At 37.8% G+C, this 22,082-nt stretch overlaps 1 protein-coding gene across 1 annotated transcript in view; it reads left to right on the top strand.

Moving 5' to 3' along the window:
* Nucleotides 1–22,082, top strand: part of LOC144061943 (uncharacterized) — a 127,797-nt gene that overhangs the window by 30,616 nt on the left and 75,099 nt on the right. Inside the window, exons 12-14 of the mRNA XM_077582896.1 lie at nt 7,735–7,764; nt 7,874–7,900; nt 8,237–8,290. Coding sequence (XP_077439022.1) covers nt 7,735–7,764; nt 7,874–7,900; nt 8,237–8,290 — 111 coding nt within the window. The remainder of the gene's footprint in view (nt 1–7,734; nt 7,765–7,873; nt 7,901–8,236; nt 8,291–22,082) is intronic.

The raw sequence follows: 22,082 nt of genomic DNA, 5'->3' as shown, positions 1-22,082 counted from the left end.
CTTTTCCATACAAGATAATTATTACATTTGTGAAACAATGGCAAATTAATTAATGTTGCGGTTAAAGGGACTACACCATGGTATTGTAAGCCCTTCCACAGTTAACTATAGGCATATAAAGATTAAATCTTACCTTTGACACAATCGCGATGTAATTTCTTATGAATGAATTTCTTATGAGTTATTTCGGTGGCTATCTTACTTACCCAGAAGTCAAACACTCGGTTCAGTAAAACCCCGCCTCTCCTCCTGTGGCTGCCGCGCCCCTCTCATGACGTCGCCGTTGCGCAATGGCCACAATTTTAAAATGGACGGGCTGCTAGATCTCTGCGTTTGGTCACGCAAGCCATCAATTCTTGAATATACATTTGAAACAAAACGGGTCCTTGGAAGAAGAGGGGAGCAGAGAGGTTAGAGGAAAGAAGGAGGAGAAGAAAAAAATGCACCTGAGCGGGTCGCAAACCCGCGCCCTGTTGCACATGGGGCAAACGCACTAAACTATCCACCATCTATTCATTCAAATTCATCAGCACAAATCTTTTACTTGTAGTTTACATCAGTAGTGTCAGCCAATGGATTTTAAGACAGCCAATTATCATTTCATTGCAAATGTGAAGAATAATTGATTGCTTTAAATACATTTGGACAGAATGTTTATTGTTAAAGGCTACTTTTGTCATTATCCCATGGAGGGAGGTTACAGAGAAAGTGTGCGTGCGTTTAGTCCACATAGGTGGCGCGGGGGCCACACGCAATGACGTCAAACCGTGCCAACAGCTCGCGTTCTCAGGTTGAGAGGGGCGAATGGAGGAAAACACAACTTTGGTCATGTTTTTGGTGAGGAATTAGCATTTTAACATGGCTAAAAGCTCCAAAGAGTTGATTTTTCATGTTGCATTCCCTTTAAATAAATGTCACCTATCACATGTAAAAGTGCATTTTTTAGTCTAATGTTTAGGCCTTCATTATTCCGGCCCAGCATTGTTGATTGAATTCACAAAGCACAATGCACTGATTTGAATAAATGTACCTTCTATCACAATGGCACACATGGTAAATTACATGTATAAGTACAAAGTGAATAGGTTCTGCTGGGCTTTTAATTAAGATCAAGTTATCAGAAAATGTTGAAACTGTGTCTATTCTATACAATCAATCTCAATCTCAATTTGCAGTGAGAACACTTAATGGACACCTCATTAGGCCCACGGGCCAATATCAACCAATGTATTTCAAGAGTTATAGCAAAATACAAGAAGCTAATTAATTAATTAACACACCAACAGAATTTGTGTTGTCATGTCTTGTAATCTTCCATGCCATTTGACTCTGTATAGAAGCCATAACAATTATTCTAGTAGCAACACTTGTTGCCTGGCTTGTCTACCAGTGGTATAGACGAATGAGAGATTGAACAAAATATATTTTAAAAATCATAATAGTTTGAAAGAAGTTTTATTTTGGAATTCAGTTGAATCTGCCCGAGCCCACTAGCTAGCAAAAACTACATGTTTGGAGAGTTTCTTTCAAAAATTGGTATAGGCCAAATAATGAAACAATATCATAAAATATCAGCAATGCACGACAATATTGGCAGTCCTACTAATGTTTTAGAGCTAGTTGACTCCAACGCAGCAAAAACCGGTCACCACAGTCCCCCAATCAAAACTACTTCTGCATATGGAGCTCAAGCAAAAAAGATAATGACTTTATGGCTAGAGTGGGTATGTTAAAAATCTTTGGAATAATGGTTGTAATTTCTTTTCATCCCACAAATCTATGTTTGCGATTTATGTATGCGAATCACTGTCAGTCCTAAGTGTTTTTGTCCAAACAACATAATGACTGTTAAAGAATACCAATAACAAGATATGGTGTTGATATTAGCAGACCTTCTCAGCACAATAATGAGTGCAGGGCTGCTCATTACAGAAAGGGTGGCAAATTCTGATTAATCAAATTCCTTCCTGTAATTGACTAAACCTAGACTTGTTTACGTGCTCGTTATCAAATTGATCCTTGAACCCCGATACTCTTTCATTCCTACCACGTCGACTAATAACTTCACAAAGAAATGAGTCGCGGGATTCCCACCGTGTGTGTCACATTACCGGCGGTTAAGTGCTTGGCCTGTCAATTTGAATTTGCCTCTCATGTTTTACGCCGAGGACACTTTTGGTTTACAGCCATTTTCATGTGGGCACGTGAAGAGATTCACATTTTGACAATTGTGACAAAAGCACAGCAGTTGAAACAAGCGACAATTGTTTTCCACCTTTTTTTGGAGCCCAACTTTTGGTATTTGAATGACTCTGTTTAAGAAGAGGCTTGCAGGCAATAGAGAATAAATTAGTCACATCTCTGGTGGAGCCAGATTTGCGTAATAAGGGTATGCAATCTTCTTTTGCATATAATGCACTATTAATAGCCCCTCTAACACTTTATTTAACCATGACAAATGATTGTGTTTTTGCAGCCCTTCTCACACTCCACATTCCTCTCGTCCCCCTTCCCCTCTCCTAACTTATGTAGGAGACTCCTATTTACCGGCCTGAATGTGTCACACCTAACGATGCTTGCTAGCAATTTACCCTGTCAATATGCGTCAAGGCTCATCCATCAGCAATCGCTCTCCATCTCAGCTGTCTCTCTCATTTCATGCCTGCGAGGCTTGACTTTGCTCAAACCAGCCCGCTGGTTGTATGCGTAAAAGCAATTATATCAACGGTTTGGGCAGGGAGGAAATAGGAGGAAAGGGTTAGGCAGGGACTGACCCTGTGTAAGTGACTGACCGGATTGTGGTTTTCCTTGCTGGTTACTTGTCCATGCAACAGTCATGACTTTGGTTGTATCTCAAAGTGTAAGTGTATTGTCATCAAGTGACAAAAATCACATAGAATGAGGCGGTGACTTATGACAACCTTTATATACAGACAACAATTAGCAGTATTTTTTTTCTTCCACCATTCGACCCAGATTTGAACAGCACAATTGCACTAGATAAAAACTACATCGAAAGCTTTGAGGTACATTTACCATTATGTATGAAAAAGATGGCCAAGCACACCTGGTGACGTAATACTGACCTAACTTGGCATAACCTCCAGATCAAAGTACGTAATGATTTGTTGAATGTTTGCATCTGCATGCTGTAAGACATATAGTGTAAAACCAGCCAAAACGATCTGTTTTCCAAAGGTTTTTAATCTGATCTAAATTTGGGAAGTCCATTCTTCCAAAATTTAGTAATGGAGAAACAACCAATGTTGTCACAAAACTGACATACAATAACAATTTCTTGTCAATTTAACCACCTTAAACATACTGACGATGTATGTAAGTGAAAATCATACACCTCATATGTTTTCCTTCTCAGGGTCCAACAGGTGACCCAGGACCAGTTGGTCCCCAGGGACAAAAAGTGAGTGATTCTGCCATACAGAGACAAGCAAAAACACACAATAAAAATATGTAGAATAAAAAGTGTTGTTTAAAGTGCTTGACATATATCACTTGTTTGTTTGAACATTCACTTAATCTGTATTATTTGGAAGTGGGAATCGAAATCGTTTATTTTTGACAACCGGTTGCCAGTTCGATTTCTCTGAATCGGTCATCTGCTTGAATTATAAAATCATTTTTGTTTATCAAATAAATAATATTTATTTTTGAACTTTTTTGGTTCTATACTTTTCTAACATAAAGTCAAAAAGGACTGCAATGTGACATTTAAATGTCTACTGTATGATAGAACCCTCTGTTATCCCATTAATTTGATGTGTGGTGTATTTGGTTAGCTCTGCTGCTACGCTAATCTAGCTACTACGCCATTATTACATTTACACTTGTCACTTATGAGCCAAGTTCAATAAACGGAGCCTGTGCATTGTGCATTTGTAACGGAAGCCCGCTCGTGGAGTGTAAAATGACCTTAGTCAAACCTCACTCCTCAAGGGCCTTAAAAGTAGCGGCAGATTGTGGGTTAGCAGCCTAAGTTCTTAGCCCGCTAGTTAGCCCACTCGAACTGCAGCTACTACATCACCGGCAAATGCTCAATTATAACACTGCTAGAGAAGCATCCACACCCGTGGATTGACAAATAGTGTGGAGTTGTGAAAAAATATGACATTTACTTAATTGTGACATAAAAGGTTGCCTTGAAAAATAATGTTAAGTTGGTAATTAATTTGCATTAAAATATTAATATTTCATCCTGCATATAGTGGCATCCAATAGAAGAGCTGAGCTATATCCAAAAATAAAAGTAATTAAGATTCAGGTATTATTTAGGCAATACGTTTCTAGTGTGTTCTATTGCTTAATTGTCATCATTGCCTTTAACAGCATCATGTGATATGAAGATTGACTATCTGAGGTTAAAGTTGAGTTGAGTACTTTAATGCATTGTTCATCCCACAGTAGTAATATTTCTCCATGTATATTATTGGTATGATTACCGGTAGTTTATTTTTATTTTTATTTTATTATATTAATTGATTTTTTTCTCCCTGATTGAAGCATTATAACTCCTGTGTTTTGGGACAGCTCACCACATGCGCAATGTTTTGTCTACGCACATTCAAGTTCAAATTAGGTTGGTGAGTTTCATAAAACAGAGAACGAGAACCCCAAGGGGTCTTATCATGCTGATGAGGAACTTTTTTCTTGTGAAGCTGTCAAAAAAAAAAGGCAAATTCCGAAGAATAAAGTAATGATAAGACCCTTGAATGGTTCACAGCAGGCATCTTTTCAAATGCGATATTCCCTCAGATATAACACATGGATATTAACTACAAGCACAATTTTATCTTTCATTCTGTTTGAGATCCATTTGATTTTGTTCATGGTGTTCTGAAGCACATTTTGACTCGTGTTAAAAGAGATCTCCAAAACTATTGGACAGTGTTTAATGAGGAAACAAAGTGAGAGAGGCAAAAGCATGAGCAAACAATGATTAGATTTTGTTGTGCTGCTGTCAACAACGCTATCATAACTGTCCATTGTTAATGCGGCAAAGCTTTCACACTCTATAGTGCCACTTTACTTGTTTTAAGCTGTCACTTTTAATGCCACAAGTCGATCTGTCCTGTCTGACTGGCTTCATCTCACCACACACTGTAAATACAATTTAATGGGCTTTCCTTTTGTGCATATGTTGCGCTATTACCCCCGTCTTATTCTAGCTGACATTACAGTTTGAAAGCAAAAATTATAGTTTAATGCAAAAAATAAAATAAAATCATGAGCTTTTTTTCCCTATTAACCCATTCACTGCCATTGACGGCAAGAGACGTCAAAAATTCATTTGAACTATTTGTATTAGTTTAACTTTTTTTTTTACACTTTTGTTAACAATAGTATGAAAACCTAGAATTTTTTTTATTGTACATTTACAACAGAAATACAATTTGTGATTAATCGTGAGTTAACTATTGAAGTCATGAAGTTAATTACCAACAAAAATTAAAATCGCCTGACACGATTTAAAAGAAAAAAGAAATAAGAAAAGATTATTAAAAATTAGGGACGTCAGGCGATTAAATTTTTTAATAGTAATTAATCACATGACTTCACTAGTTAACTCACTATTAATCACAAATGTTATACCTGTTCTAAATGTACAATAAAAATAATTCTAGGTTTTCATGCTCTTGTTAACAAAAGTGGAAAAAAATTTAAACTAATAGAAATAGTTCAAATTAATTTTTGACGTCTATAGCCGTCAATGGCAGTGAATGAGTTAATAATGCACTAGTTCTGTATGCCATTGCAATCTTTCATTCATCATTGACTGACATTTCATTAATCATTATTGTGTTGGTTCATAGGGTGATATTGGTCTGCCTGGAGTTCCAGGGCTGCCTGTAAGTTTGCAAAACGGTACTCCCATCACATAATGTTTATTCTATATGCCTTATACATGCTATGCTATGCTATGCTATGCTATGCTATGCTATCAGTATATGTTACATGCTATGTTATGTCATCTACAAATGAGTACAATCCAGACAGCAAAGCGTTTGTAAATTCAAAGAAAGGGAGCCTGCTCTGCCTCTCGGAGCACTCACACTTTGAGAGTAGAGTTAGGCCATTACATTGAATTTCCAAATTAACATAAATGAGAAAAAAGCATGTGTAACTTGTACAGTTGTTAGAACGTATAGAGGCTGTGGGAGAAATGTGATTATGCTGCTGTAGAAAAACATGTAAAAATTCATGTTTCATTCATAATTATCTTAATTATTTAAGCATTATGTATTCGCTTGGTCACCAAATGCATGGTTCATTTGACAAATAATATGTCATTTTGTTGAATTAATTCATATTTAATGTAATTTATATTTATGTTAATTATGTATTTGTGCAGCTGGGTTAGGCTTCAACACACCTGTTTGATAAGTGGTTCAGAGAATAGATGAATGGATGAATACCGGTATTTATTTGTGTATTCATAGTTACACTAATCTCATTATTTTAAATACGGTGTTCAGATTGAAGTGTGCCTTTGCAGGTTTGCTCTTTTACATATACTTAAAAAAATAAAACAAGTAATGAAATTAGTTGTCACTAAAATGTTATGAAAATGAGGAGCAATTCTCATGATTAATAATTGAATCAAGTTTAACATGTAATTTACTGATAACGTGTTGGCAATTTGAGATCAGGGGCACCCCCAGCAATATGGGGTCTCGTGAAAATCTGTTACCAGTACTTTAGACTCCACATTTTCAAAAGCGTAAATTGAAAATACCGGGATGGATTTTCTAAGGCCCCCGCCAGGCATGAGCCCTTAGAATCCTCATCACTTTTCACCTCGATATGACCGTCTGCCAGAGATGATGAGCTCATGTCAATTTTTAGCGTTCTTCGTCTGCCAGGTAGCATATTATATTGCTACTCGTGTTAACTCGTGTGCTGTGTTGAATCTGCAACGGCAAGTATGTATGAAGTGAAATTCTTGTGTCATGTTTTACAAAATTCTGGAAAGTTAAATCAGCTGAATATTTCACATTGCTAATGGGAAGCTCACAGAATGGAATTTACACGTTTGAAAACAGACAAAATATCTGTGATAGATTGCTTTTGCAAAGTTATGTGCTGAGTATGCAAGCTTAGAAACTTACAAGGCAGGATCAGATGCGCCATTGTGCATGCGTTGAATGAATGAGCTGTGACTGGCTGTCCTAAATCTTGTAGCCTCAAGTGTCTTTAAGCTGTTAGTCATCTTGTTAACTTTCCAACTCTGAACAAGGCCTCTGACTAATTCGGGGGGCTTGGGGGCGTTCGTTTCAGCAGCTGTTTCCAAGAAAAGTCAACAGCTTTTGACTCTTGGATGCCAATTGAAACAGAACACCGTTCCGTTGGCTTGTATTTGAAAACTGAGACGTTCTGTTTGGCCTTGTGTCCATTTTGTGGCCCGGCTGAGGATGAACGTCTGTTTTCTCTTTCCGGGTGGTGGGCATCAGGCTGTCTGGGGAATTGTAACAATTGTGCTCCAACCGCTCTCAGGGTCATGGAGACCAAGGCCAATTACCTTGTTACCAGTTGTCTTGCCTTAGTGGGACTTTACAGCTTATGTTGTTGCATCATGAAAAATATTAAGGCACGTATTTAATGAAAGCCACATTATTACTTCCATTTTCACTTCCAGTCAATGTTTTGTCTATATCGTGTATGTAAATGTTAGCTATAAAATCAAAATGACTGTCTTGTTTTGTTTTATTTGACTGTTAGGCTGACAAAGAATGCCACAAAGGAGATCAGGTAATTGACTTTCTGATAGCAAAGCATGATAGTTTTAATTAGAAATGTTAATGAATTAATTCATTTTTGATTTCTCTGAGCACTTTTTTTTGGTTCTTTTTACAATCAGGGCCCCCGTGGTGACAAAGGAGAGAAGGTAACTGATTAAACATCACCCATCCAATGACACGCGACACTCATACACGTACCGTCTTCTCTAGCGTAATCAAATAAAGCAATTAATTTTAACACACAAATTGGATCTGTAAAGCGTTTGCATTTTGCAAATACGTTATGAATCAACCAATTCTTTTAAAAACTGCTATATTTGAAGGGGAAATACCTATACATGGGATCATTCCCACTAGTTGTTTATTGGCCTGTCAAGTGTCTTTCTGGACTGCCTTTTATTTATTTAAAAAAAAATAAAAAATTCAAAAAGCAATATATGAATGGAGCACCTGATTCACTCTAATCCATATTTTCCCCTAAGGGACTGGATGGGATGCCTGGCCAGCCAGGGGAAGCGGGCACAGAAGGCAAAAGGGTGAGTAAACACAAACAGTCCATCAGTCGTATGGCCGGGCTCGTGGTTGAACAAATTTTTTTGGGGGGTGGGGAGGCTGGGACCTGTGTGGCAAAATGGCCAAACAGCAACTCGGTTGTTGTATTTATTTTGTGGGGAAGGAAGATGATGCGTATGCTCCTGTGGTCACACAAGAACAATAAAAAACAGCAACACAAGCTTCACGAGAATGAATTAAAAGTTTACATAACGGTCCAGAGGGTGACGGTGTGTAGTAGGTGGAATTTTAGTCCAATGCTTTTCATTCAGGAATATATATATTGTTTTATTATTTAAAGTTTTATTTTATACTTGATACAGAGCATAGATTAGGTTGTAGACCATTCCACCACTACACCAAAATATGAGCCATTTTGGTCAAGTACCGTGGTGTAGTTTTATTGATATGAAGCTAACCCAAATGGTTAGTGTCCTACCATTTTTTAATCTACAAAAGCCACTGGAGATACAAAGTAATTGAAATGAAATGATGGTGTTGCCATGTTACATAATGACATCAACCTGGGCTGAATGTTTTCCTGACAGCAGGGATGTTATTATTCCTTGACATCCCAGCTGACATGCACCCTCCAAGGACAGGTGACGTCCTTTTGTGTTACGCGTCATTAACTTGGCATGAATACCTCTGCTGCTCTTCCCAAAATAGACACTTAAGGATATTCGTGTTTACAGAGCATGGACAAAACAGCACTAAACAGTTGGCTTTCCTTCAAGTAAAATGCGGAATATGTAGCAGGATTCCGCAGCATTAAGTAGGCCAGGCAAATGTTTCCAGATTAAGAAAAAGCCAAAGTGACACATAAACCTTGAGACATCTGGACATAAGTATCTCAAGAATGCCAGCCTTCTGTTTTCACCCCAAATGTGTTCCAACAGCATTAAAAATTTATGAGCTTTTCCTCAGCTGTGTTATCTCTCAATAGCTAAACACATGAGGACACTGAATCTGTTTCAGCGAGCGTTTGTGGTCAACACAATTGACTTTGTTTTTTGAGGCAGTTAGGCACCCCCTGCTCATATTCAAATATTGTGTGTTCATAACAGAATTTTTTATTTTAGTTTTTAACATGGCCTAAAATGGTATCTCATACATTTTTAAGTTGTGAATTGTGATCTCTGACCATATATATTCCTTATAATGGAAATGACTGAATTTATGTTATAATTGGCACATAATTCTTTTGTTGAAAAACTTTAATGATACAGTATCATAATTAACTGGAGGATGCTTCATGGGTTACATTTACATATATCAATTTCTATAGAAATGAATATCACTCAGTTGATTTTAACGCTTTTTCAGAGTTTATAGCTCCACACTCTCCCAAGTTAACTCACCACTTTTAAAATACTTAAATTTAACATTGGGAGGGAGAGTACATTTTAACTCACTAAGGAGAGTTAAATTAACGCTACTGCAGTAGACAAGGAACTCTTCTTAGACACATCTGCTTTATCTCTGTCAGTGTTAGTTTAATTTCTTAAAAGTTTACCCAGACTGAAAATTATGAAAATTAATTCATTGGCCTAAAATCTTTTTGTTTGAATGTCAGTTGGTGCAAAGGTGGAATTAATCTAACACTCAACTTTGTGAAATAACAACTACTCTGGAGACCATTTAACTCTGAAAATGTTCAAATTACTTTTTGAGAGTTAAATTTAACATCCACAAATTTAACACTATTTTTTTTTTGCTGTTATGTTGAATGAAATCTGCCAGGATACTGGTATCAATTCTTTTAAATGCCCTACAAGTCTGGCTATCACATTTTCAGTGAGCTCAGAATAGTGAGTAAACCCCTCACACTATTATATTTGTGATAGGGCAACGAAGAAATTATGCTGATGTAGTCAGTGTACTGCTTATATAACAGTGTATATTTACTCTTTCCTCAAAATTACTCAAAACATAGCCATCAATGTTAAATGAAAATATCCAAATTGGGCCATTTTTCCTCCCAGGTGTAATTAGTGTTGCAAGATCTCAGGTGTGAGGAGCAGGTGATTTAGGCCCCGTCCAGTCGTTCCTCAAACAAATCTCGTACACACAGAAGCATTTCAAGACTTGGGCATCTTCAAACATTTAGTTAATCAAGTCAAGTTTACTTGTACAGTATTGTCCTTAAAGTAGCACAAATGAGCATTTGTTTTTTGTTGATTATGGCGGCACCTTAGGACAAAAGCGGTATTGTGTTCCCTTTCATTTCCCTTGAAAGAACCACATTTCCCATGAGGCCAAGCTCATAGCATCGTGAAATCCGCACCAAGGCATCCGCAGTTGGGCTGAATTACATTGTTTTACATAGTGGCTATTTTCTATTTTTTCTTTATATAGCAATGTTAACAGCAGATAGTGGTTGTGATCTTACCTTCTGACTGGAACGACTGGGGAAAGGATGTATGCCGTAAAGCAGTCTGCACGTTTGTAGTTTTTGTGGCAGAGTTCACACCATCCACCTCAAAGTTGTTTAGTGCCAGTAAAAATGATATAGACCCCTCAGGCCATGGCAAAAGTTTCATTAATCTAGCTGTAAATCAATGTTTCATCATCAGAATTATTAAAATATGAATTGAAGGTTCAAATTGTATTTAGTATTGCTTCAATCACAAGAGAGATGATCAACAAAGTGAAGCTCGTGGATCACAAGGTCTCTAACGTCCATGATAGTATCATGGAGGCATGGGAAAGGATTCCTCTGGCAACCTGTGACACTCTGGTGAGTTGAGTTATTCTGATATACTTTTACCTGACTATTCAGCTATAATAACTGATACATAATGTGCTGTGATTTCTGATTATTTTTAGCTTAAGGAGTCACATGTCAACCAACCTGTCAGCCTATTTTACTAGAGTGGACGTGTATCATTATCAGGGGATCACTCGCGGTTGAGCTGATACAGCAAGAGACTCTCACCTAATTAGCAATTCCTGCCCACTCTTGCAACTCATTGGTTCATCTAAGAGTCATAGCCGTGCCAAAATGACGCAGAATATTTTGACGGGCGCTGACCTGACCACACCACATCCTTCATAAAATAGCCGGCAGTGGAAAGCTTTCAAAGGGCCTTACATTCAAGTCAGAACGACTCTTACGCTGTCCACTTCAATTTATTGTGGAGGGAAATAAGACCACTCTAAGCCACTTAAGAGTTGCTTCAAGGAGATGTGGAGGACATTGTGGTGGGGGACATGCTGCCGGTGTCCCCCTTCTCCCATAATTTGAGGTTTAAAGAAGAATACTATACAGCAAGGACAGTCAACCAATGTCTTGACACAGAATCTGGATTTTAAAAAAAAAGGGAGAACAATGATGATGACATTTCAAATGATCAATACTGAGATCTCCCCAAGGAAAAAAAAAAAAAAAAAAAAAAAGAATCTGGATTTTATCTTATTATCATGATGGATGACCACTTAAGTTGGTCGGGGTAGTGGTAAGGGCCTCTCCAATTTTCTAGAAATTTATGAGGATGTACAGTGTCGCGACCACATTTCACACCGCCATTAATGGTGATGCGGCTTGGTTTTTATCTGTAATGGAAGGAAGTGGCACATAATGGCAGCCAAACAAAGCCTTTGGGAGTAAATGGAACAAAACTTTTGAAGATTAGAGAGCCATGGTGGGCTGCTAAGTTGTGCATTGCTGTCACAAGATGTTCAGTAAGGTTTGAGTCGGTGAGTAGAATGAATGCTATTTATTTTAGTTGTTCGAGTGTGTAACAGTGTGTTCATACAACATTAGGCTGGCAGCTAAGTGAAAGGAAAAGATGTGTGATAAAACATAATCTCATAAGTAGAAACAAACAAAAAAAAACTAATCATGACCTTTAACACAAAGTTTGAGTCTTTCTTTAACATTCCTGACATGCTGTGGGTCAAAATGACCCACTCTCAAGCTAAAGCACAAATATTAACTTAACAGACAATAAAAGGTTCATATGAAAACAGTTAATAAGTAGCTATAAGAAGGTTTCTCGGGATGCTGTTGGAAAATTTAGCATATACCGGGTCAAACAGACTCAACATTGTTTTTTTGTTTTTTTTTCGCTATGACTTCACATCAACAGAATACTGTAGAAGAAAAGGTTCAATTCGGCATACGTTATATAAAAACAGTAAATATTAAGCTCGCACAATGTGTTGGTTTTGGAACGTTAAACATTCTGGGTCAAATTGACCCATTTTAAGAGTGAATGAAAAAGTATAAACAGTTTAATCAACGGACAATTAAAATGGTTCACTTTGACATATTTTCATTGAAAATGATTATCGAAATCCCTGACCTATTTTGAAGTTCAATTTTTTTTTTAATGTTATTATGAAATTTCTCATTTAAAATGGTTCACTTTGACGTATTTTCAATTAAATGTTAATTGTTTATCGGAATGCTTTTGGAACATTTAACCTAGCCCTGATCAAATTGACCCATTTTAAAGTTTAAGAGCTACTAATTGATAGTTTTATGCAATGCAACTTAATCAGTAAAATGGTTCAACAGATTTTACATTCAAAACTGTTAATCATGCGCTATCATTCATTATGTTCAGCTTTTGGAACATTCAACATAGCCAGTTTCAAACCCATTTCAAAGTTCTAACTACAAATACTGGTAGTAGTATTTTGTGATGAAGCTTTAGTTGAAAAAAAAAAGGTTCATTTGAAATTTTTGCAATGAAATTGGTTACCAATGTTTACTGAGATATATATATATTTTTAATCATTAAATATAGCTTGGGTCAAATTGACCCCGGCATTATTTCTGTTCCTGAGAAACCAACCTTACAAGAGGGTTGAGAACTGGTCAGTCATTTGAGTTCTCTTCATTTAACTTAAATTATCATCAATAATCTAAGACGTGTCCACAAATATATTGATGTATTTTTGTATGTCTTTTCACCCTTTCACTAACGTACAAACTATGTTTTAGGTTCACTAAAATGTTATGCCATAGCAAAGAGTTTGCAAAACCCAGTTTCGATAGTAAATAGTCAAACTGTGGACTTTTCTTAAGTATCATTGTAGATATACTGTAGATAGCAAAACCCCGAGTTGTGCATATTTGTCACCACTGGCATTGTGACAAAGAGATCAAGTCATGTTTGCATACACTCTTAAGGTGACATTTTATGGTAGACATATTTGGAAACGTATGGCAGCAAAATATTCTTGGTACCAAGCAAGACTGACAAGCCTTGCTTGGTTGTTGCATGTGCTTCCTTAAGGCGAAATACACAAGAATGTCAAGCTTGATTCACAGGTTTCCTAACAACTGTTTGCTCGTTGGCACAGAATAGTGGTGGTTCAGTCATATTGTATTCACATCTCTGGGAGAGGCAGCCTGCTCCTGTGACTACTTAAAAAATCATCCAAAGGAATTTGCAATTTCAACGTGGTTCTTGGATTTTTTATCCATATTTAACACCAAGTAAAGATTTATATATACAGTAAATGCTGTTGGACCATAAAACAGCAAATTTACTACATAATCCATATATTTTGGTGCATTGTCTCTTAGAAAAGTTCAACTTTTGGACAGTTGGAACTGTACTTTTTGTGCTCAAGAGACATCCTCTAGTTGCACTTTGGAAAGCTGTGGAAAAATGATGAAACTCGAACGAGCCCTAGAGGAAACAGAGGACTGCAACCTACTCTGTCAATAGATGTCCCCCGCTGAATTATGCAGCGGTTAACCTCTTACTCATTCATTTATTTAAATACTGTTAGACACTAATTATTTTAGCTTCACTAAAGGAATAAAGTAGCTACTATGATTTGCAAATGATAACACCGAGAAATAGATACATTTCATTTTTTCATGACTCACATTTTCAACATGTTGGTGTTTCATTTAATTATCGACATAACGGAGAATAGGCAGGTGCCGGGATTTCTTACCGCAGCCTTCATCAAAATGTCGACAATCAGCTTGGCAGATAATCAGTCTACAAATGTTGACACTGCTCATAACAACATGAAAACATGTCCACAATTATTACCAATTCATTGTGTTATGTTCACCGTTTTTAGTTTGTAAATCGTGTCAGCACATCATCTAGTGGTTACGTTGTGTCGGTGCACCACCTGGTGGTTAATGTTATTTGCGTGTGGAAATAGTAGTAGTAGAAGAAGTCAGAAACCAAAAGTAATTGATCTTAATGGAACTAGCGGACAACTCCACTGTTGTTGTTTCCTTGCAGTTCTTCCTTGTTCAAGTAGGGGTGTGAATTGCCTAGTAGCTGGCGATTCAATTTGTATCACGAATCATAGGTCACGATTCGATTCAATATTGATTAATCCCGATACGAATCTATAAATTGACTATTGCGATTTTTTAAAACTCAAATTTAGAAAATACTCTTCAGTAAACTTGTACATGTATACTGTAAGATTTGTGTGAAAATGTATTTATTTATCTGAAACTTCAGGCTTATAACTGAGCCAATGAAATAAAATATTAAGGCTTAATGTTCTATTAATATAACATTCTTCCATGCTTAATGTGTGAATCCTAACCCTAAGTAAGACGTTTTGTTGACTATTCCCATAAAAAAAATGTATGTTTACAAAAAATCTAACACCTGAATGTTCAAGCATCATCTGTAAGTGATTTATGGAACAACTATGCATACTAAGCATGCACCGCTTAGATGTGTGCCAAATTGTAGACGTTTGTCAATTTAAAATGCTAATCGCGATCGCAAATTGTTAGCATATGCTAATTACATTTGTTGTCTTATGATTATTCATGTGTATGTAGCGCAAATGTTAATTTATGTTTCTTGTTGCAGTTTCACAATATAAATAGACAACTCCACTGCACACCTGGACTCCGTAGAATTTGTTTATGAATGTTTAGCTGCTTGGATAAGCTAGCCCTTCAACTAGCAAGGCCTTGACAGATTGCATTGCAGAAAGTACAATTGATTTAAAGTTTACAATTGATTTATTTTCATTCTGTCACACGCGAAAACATAGCTGAGTTATTAATTTTAGTTTAGACTTTATTTTCTGTGCATTCACACACTGTAACTTTTGTATGAGGCTGCTTACTCATGTGTTAGCCCCGCACTAGAAGCTCAATGCGTGAAATGTCATCCAGCATTTACATTTAGTGCACCTTCAAAAGCTGCCACCAATTCATTTAATACCTCATGCACATTTTTTTTGTTTTTGTTTAGCAATCATATCAGTTTCTCTTTTCTCCCCTCGAGGACAAAAATCTAAACTTCCTTCCACAACAGCTGCTGGAACATTTTAAAATGATGCGGATACAATCTGTCAAAAAAAGTTGAAATGAAATCTATGTCGTCTGCTTTAGGGAGCCGGACTTGTCCAAGAAGAGAGTGGTAATAGCTGTCATTTGGAAGTGATAGTTGTGTTTACTTTTTCCATCCCAGCCACTTGCTGAAAACCTGAGACAGCTGTGTCTAAACCCCTTATATTTTCTTTTCCCACATTTCCTGTATGTGACCTTGTGTCGACACATGTCAAAGGTTGTTTGTCTTCTTGACACTGATCCTCTACTCAAATGTTTCTTTTTTATACCAGCACGGGAACAACTAGAGTGTGTAATCTTTCACTTATATCGTTTTCTTGCCAACTGTTCAACGCATTTTCTTTTGCCACAAAATAAATTAGTGAATTGTGAAGAAGCTTTCTGAGATACAGTGAGATGAGATGCAGCACAGTAGATTTACAGTGTATGTGAGGTTATTGGTGATAAAGGTGAATTGACAAGATATTCAGTGATGAGGCATACTAAATTTTGTACACGTGGCTTCTGCATTTTTGCTTGTTGCCTGTTGAGCTTAGGTTATATTAACGATTATATTAGAGCCTGATCAAACTATTTAGCTCTAATTTTATTCCTCTCTAAGAAATAGTAAAAACAGAGAATCCGTTCCAGAGTCAAAATACAACACTGTAAAACCCCATTACAAGAATTTTTTTAAGTTAACCACTATAGTATTACACAAATTCAAGTTTCATGTCAAGGTGATTTGCATTACTTATACATTTTGTGCATTTTGTTTTACACTTGTCAAACAATTATAACAACAAGTTTACCAGGGTAAAATGTAAAAAAAAAAAGACAGCAAGCCTTATTTCAAAGTATCGACACCTACGGCAGCGACCGATACCAGTATTGGCCACCCTCTTGTGGGCGTTTTATGATTAGTAACTAGAAATTTGAATTTAGAAGAATAGAAAATTGACATTAATTTCATAATTTCATTTATAAGGATAAATGCTATATTGGGATATATAGATATTTCTTTAAAATGTCCTGTCATTGTTTTTGGAGGGAAATTTTATATATCAAAAGTACAAGTGGTATCGGATTAGGATTTATTTGTGTTCATTTGCCATTTGATAGTTACTAGTCATTTGTTTTCGTAAGGCAGAAGGATTTTGTAATTTAAAGTATGCTGGTCCCAAATTAATCTCCTTTAACAGACATTCAAGCAAATGTGTTGATATAATTTTATGAAGTGTTCATTCAATATGTTATGGTTTTGGCCAGTTTATGCCAAAGTAGGCACTAGTCAGTGCCACAGTGAAAGACTTGATCTGGGAGCAGTGTACCCCATGGTTGTGGTTTTCCCGGGGGTAGACGTTGAGCTGCGATGTGACGCTTACAAATTGTTGACCTCTACGGGGAACACCTGCAGGGCCGGATTATTAGGTAACGAGTCCCTGGTGGCAACGCCAACCTTCCTGCCAGACGCTCACCATGGGAGGTTGCGGCTGATTTGGGCAACAGTAAATTACATCACTTACATTAATGCAGCTGTGATGCTTCATGTTCAACTCATAACATTTCCAAAACTCTGTTGGAAGTTATATTCCCATCAAGGTCATCTGAATAGTTAAATTCACATTGAAAAAGGAAGGAAAGAAAATTTAAATTGAAAAAATGATATTATTGAAGCACGTATTTTTGTTGCATTATATTCGAGATGTTCAATACCACTTTTTTTCAGACTGATACCAGTACAAGTACTCAACTCTTGAGTAGTCACCCATACCGATATCAAGTAGTACTTGCACTACTAAGTGTCTAGTACTTTTCATACCTTAAATTGCCACCAAAAAACAATCAGAAATAATTTCTTCTCATTTTTAGTTCTTGAACGTAAAATGGCCGTATCGGCTGCTGACGCAAGTACTTTGAAATAAGTCCGATGTATCCGCCAAATACTGGTATTGGTACCCCCGTATCCCTTTTTTATATTTAGATAAAGATTTTAAAAAATAATTCCATGCACTTGTAGCAAAACTAAGGACTTATTTTTCTTCAGTGATATGAAACAGATCTCAACATGATGCTCTGTGATTCAGTGGTTCTATTATATTACATGTTTAACACGCCCCAAAGAAGGCCCAATTCTTTCTTATAATTATGATTATCATTGTTGCTCTGGCTAAACACACAAGAGTTGTCCTGCCTGGTCCATCAATATTATTTACCACTTAAGTGGGTGATCTCGATCACAATGTTAATTATATACTTCATGATGGTGTACCATAAAAATTCCTTTGATGCTTTTAAAAAAAAAAAATTAATCAAAATGTCAGATCCAGTTGATGATCATATCAATTGTCTTTGCCCTTGTAGATGCATTTGAATACAGTAGCGTGATATACAGCACATGTGTAGTTACAGTTTGGATGTGGGTTGTTGAAGCTCAGTGACATACTAACACAGAGAGAGAGGAAAATTACAGGTCAGCAGATCTCACAGCTGAGACTTTATGGCATGATTTACACCCTGTGAGAGTTTACAAGCCGGGTGGGGGGGTTTCGTCAACTCTTCGTTGGGCAAAATGGAACAGGTTATTCTTATCTCCTTGAATTTCATACTGAGGAAATCCAGAGAGTCACACTTCTGACACCTGTATTACACCAGGAGGTAACACATTTGCCCAGTGCACAAGGCAATTAATCTTGTCAATGTCAAGTACATTGGGAGGGGGGATGAAACAAAGGTTTGACCTGATTGGCTATGAAGCAGTCTCACATTAGGACCGCTGGGAAAGAGGAAGGTTACGGGGGAAACGTTTGGCACTCACAAGGACAGATGCACCGAGCTTTGATTTATCTGTCTGACTCCTCGCCGTTCCCAGAGAGGTCCAGTACGACTACATCTGCAGTTGTCCAGAATAAACACACATTAATTGGCCCATTAATTACAGGAGCGAATGCGAAGGGGGCAAGACATGGAGAGCACCACTTTGATTGTACATTGTTCGCCACCTTTTGTTGTGTGTTTGCGCACGTGTGAGAGAAAGAGCTGTTCAGACAGGGGTAATGTAGGTCAACGCATCCTTTGAGCATTGGACAACTTTGCTGTTGTTGTCCGCATCATGGCCCTCATTCATACTGTAGATCTTAGACCTTGGGACACTTTAGGCGTCAGAGAGGCACCGCACAAGGACCCAACAATTACCCCAAAACATTTTCCACTTTGCATAAATTATTGAGTTATTCCACCTAAAACTGGTCTTTTAAATTACTTTGTCCAAATCATACCAGATATTTTGTAGTACCCTGCAAAGGGCTAGCAGCACGAATAAGTTATATGTGCCAGCAATGCTGAATTCACAGTACTCTGATTAATATTTCGTTCATGGAATAAAAATGTTATGTAACAGAATAATTTATCAATCACAGGGGGCTGCAATGTTGGGGCGAAGTGAGCATATTCATTTTCCCCTATTAAACTATCTTTGAAAAATAGTCCATCAGCTGTCCCTAGCATACCGATCACTCAACGCTAGCTGCTAGCCACTAGCCTCTATTGCCAGCTAGCTGGTTTTAAAAATTAAAATCGGGGTCAGTACAATTTTGCTGAAAATCAAATATACAATAAATTCTCACTGCGAACTATAATAAATGTAATCTATAGTCAATCTATTTGTGTTATTACTTTTGATAACGCTAAATCTATCTTGATTGACAGTTAAACAGCTGTATATAAGACGTGTACTCATCATTATCCAACCTTTTTTTGCTCGGTCCCAGCCGCTATTGAAAGCTGGCTGGGCTGTTTACCTTGCGCCAGTCACACATTGAAATATTGGAAATATGCCGCCAGAAAACTCAGCTTGGATTGTGGTGACCGCAGCAAGCAGGAAGTAGTTCGAGTTCCAATATGACGAAAACACACATTTAACGGTTAAATGATTTTAATTGCGAATGAATCGCTATGACAACAATGTGATTGACATCTGTGTGAATTTGCATTTTCCCAAGACTGAAAAAAATAAAACAGTAAAAGTGATGTTTATAACTTTTTGGGGAGTAAATACTTGGTATATTTAAGAGAAAACGACAACAACCTATCAGACATAAAGATATGCACATTTTGGGCAGTATTGTGACCCGTTTTGGGCTTTTTGATGGTTCTGACCGGGCTATTTCAAAATAAAATACCACCCACGGGTTACATAAAACAAAATTTGGACATCTTGGGTTTAGCTCCCCAAAAACACCTGAATAATATGATTAGATGCTGAGCTATTGATGTTAGCTGTGTGTGCTCCACAGGTCAAAAGTAATGTAACTGTTCAATTGGCAATCATTTTATAAACCATGTTTGAAACAACTCTTGTTAGGCATTTTTAGCATGAATCTATCTTTTCACAACTGTGTCTTTGTTTAATATTTTGGAATGTTTCTACAGTCTGATTAAGGACATATTGAATGTGTACAAACTGTACATTGGCTTACCAGTCAGTCATTTATGTTTTTTTTTCATCTTATAACAATTAAACTGCAATTTCAACAAACCTTTCAATGCAATTTGAACATCAGATTGATATTTTACTGTGCATGGTTAAATAGCTCCTTTGTACATGTCATGAGTCAAAACATACATGAATGGGGATGTGTAGTTCCAATTAGGATTTGTGAAGGACCGTTACTGAATGATTATTTATATAATAGACACATGGGACTTAAGAGGTTGTCACTAGAAGTCGACAATGGTCGTGACGTGTATTTCGTCTGTCCTCCCTGCTCCATAATCGATCCTCCAATCGGTGCTTGAGTTTAACAACGCCTTCTTTGAGTGCCATGCACAACCTGATTCTAAACCTGGCCGATATGTCGCCGGGCAGAGGGCGAGGGGCCTCCGTGACTCCTCCAGGTTTCGTGCTTCACACCATGGCAGCAGTCATCCTAACAATGAGCTTTCGCTGGCGCCAAACTGTCTAGCTATGTGCAAAGATGCTCTGGTGGCATTTTGGGTCACTTTTAAGGTGAAGTCAAGGAAATGCTGAGAATGTAAATACTTTCAAAAGGGCATTACAGATGCACCAGGCACGGATTGATGCATGCCACCTCGGTAAGCTGTGTTTATGCGGAACTGTTGCCTCGGCCAAAAGGCGGAGGGAGGGCGCGCAGAAGTGCAGGATGGTTGACGGCGGGGGCGGAGGGTTTCGAGGTTGTTTGGGGAGACGATGCAGCCCACACTGCAGAACACACAGAGGCGTGGTAGTGGAAGGTTGTCCGATCTTTCATCCTCTTATCCTGCCCGCGACCAATTTAGTCACATGTGCCTGCGTCCACTGTAATGGCATGCTTGGAAGCAGCAATTGCACTGGCCTGATATTATACAGACGGTAGTATGGGGGGACCTTAGTGTAATCTGTTATGCTTGGTGAGCAATATGAAGCACAAGACTCGCTACAGTGCACCCTGTGGATCTTTGCATAGTGCATTCTGTATGACCGCAAATATTTGGTTGGTAAAATGAACCAGGGTTTATTCAAAGTAGATCTTTCAGCCTGTCCTCTTCACTTATTGGAGAACACATTAATGAAACACCCACACTCTGTAAACATAGGAAGGGAGCAATCTGGATGAATAATGCAGCCAAAAGTCCAGATGAGACTGTGAAATTTCTTCTCGCCAACACTAATAACGGCATCCATTAGGGGCTGAGAACGTTCTAAAGGCAAACAGGCAACCCGAAACAGCTTGCGTTGAAACGCTGCAAAGACATTCATCTAATTCATAGTTTCATGTAGATTTATCATCTTCTCCGCATAAAAATGCAAATTCCCGTAATATCATCACCCCCTCTTTCCTCTCCTTAGCAGTTGTTAAAGTCAATGAGCTCTTAAACCTCATCACTGAATATGTGGCTGTTGTAAAAGAGACGCCCATGGGACTGCATTGGCTTTGTTCCTCTAGACATCCACTGTCTGCATTTCCTGTTTGCCTACGGCTCTGTTTGGTGTGTGCCTGCTGCGCGGCAGTTGCAAGAGCTCGGAAGTTTTCTCAAGATGCTCAGTAATATATTTTGCCCGATGATAAGCTGCTCTTTTATAAGCCCACCTGTGTCCCCTTTGTGTGTGAGCTTACACAAAAACAATTGTTGGTGTTCTCCCCCAAAAAGCCCCCCTTATTCTTTTTCAGCCCCCTTCTGACCAATCTCCTTTACTGTACGTTATTCAGAGTCTAATTGCCGCACTGCCTAATTAGAGATGTTACCCAACATGCATCATACATTCATGCATTGAGGCCATCCATCCTCTTGAAAAGAGAGCTTCCAGGCACCCGGGCTGGCTTTGCGATGAAGCTAGCTTGCCATCTAGTGGCACATGCGCAAGGGCTGCATGACTGGATCTCAGGGAGGAAAAAAAAAAAAAAAAACGGCTTCATGGAAAGCTTCAGCCAGGAGACTGTATGCGCAATCTCGGCCAACTGAGCTGTGTCTTACGTCGGCTGCGGTGTCAGCCGTCT

The sequence above is a fragment of the Vanacampus margaritifer genome, chromosome 12 (assembly GCF_051991255.1).
Source record: "Vanacampus margaritifer isolate UIUO_Vmar chromosome 12, RoL_Vmar_1.0, whole genome shotgun sequence".
Classification (NCBI taxonomy): Eukaryota; Metazoa; Chordata; class Actinopteri; order Syngnathiformes; family Syngnathidae; genus Vanacampus; species Vanacampus margaritifer.
This window is presented reverse-complemented; position numbering and strand designations above follow the sequence as displayed.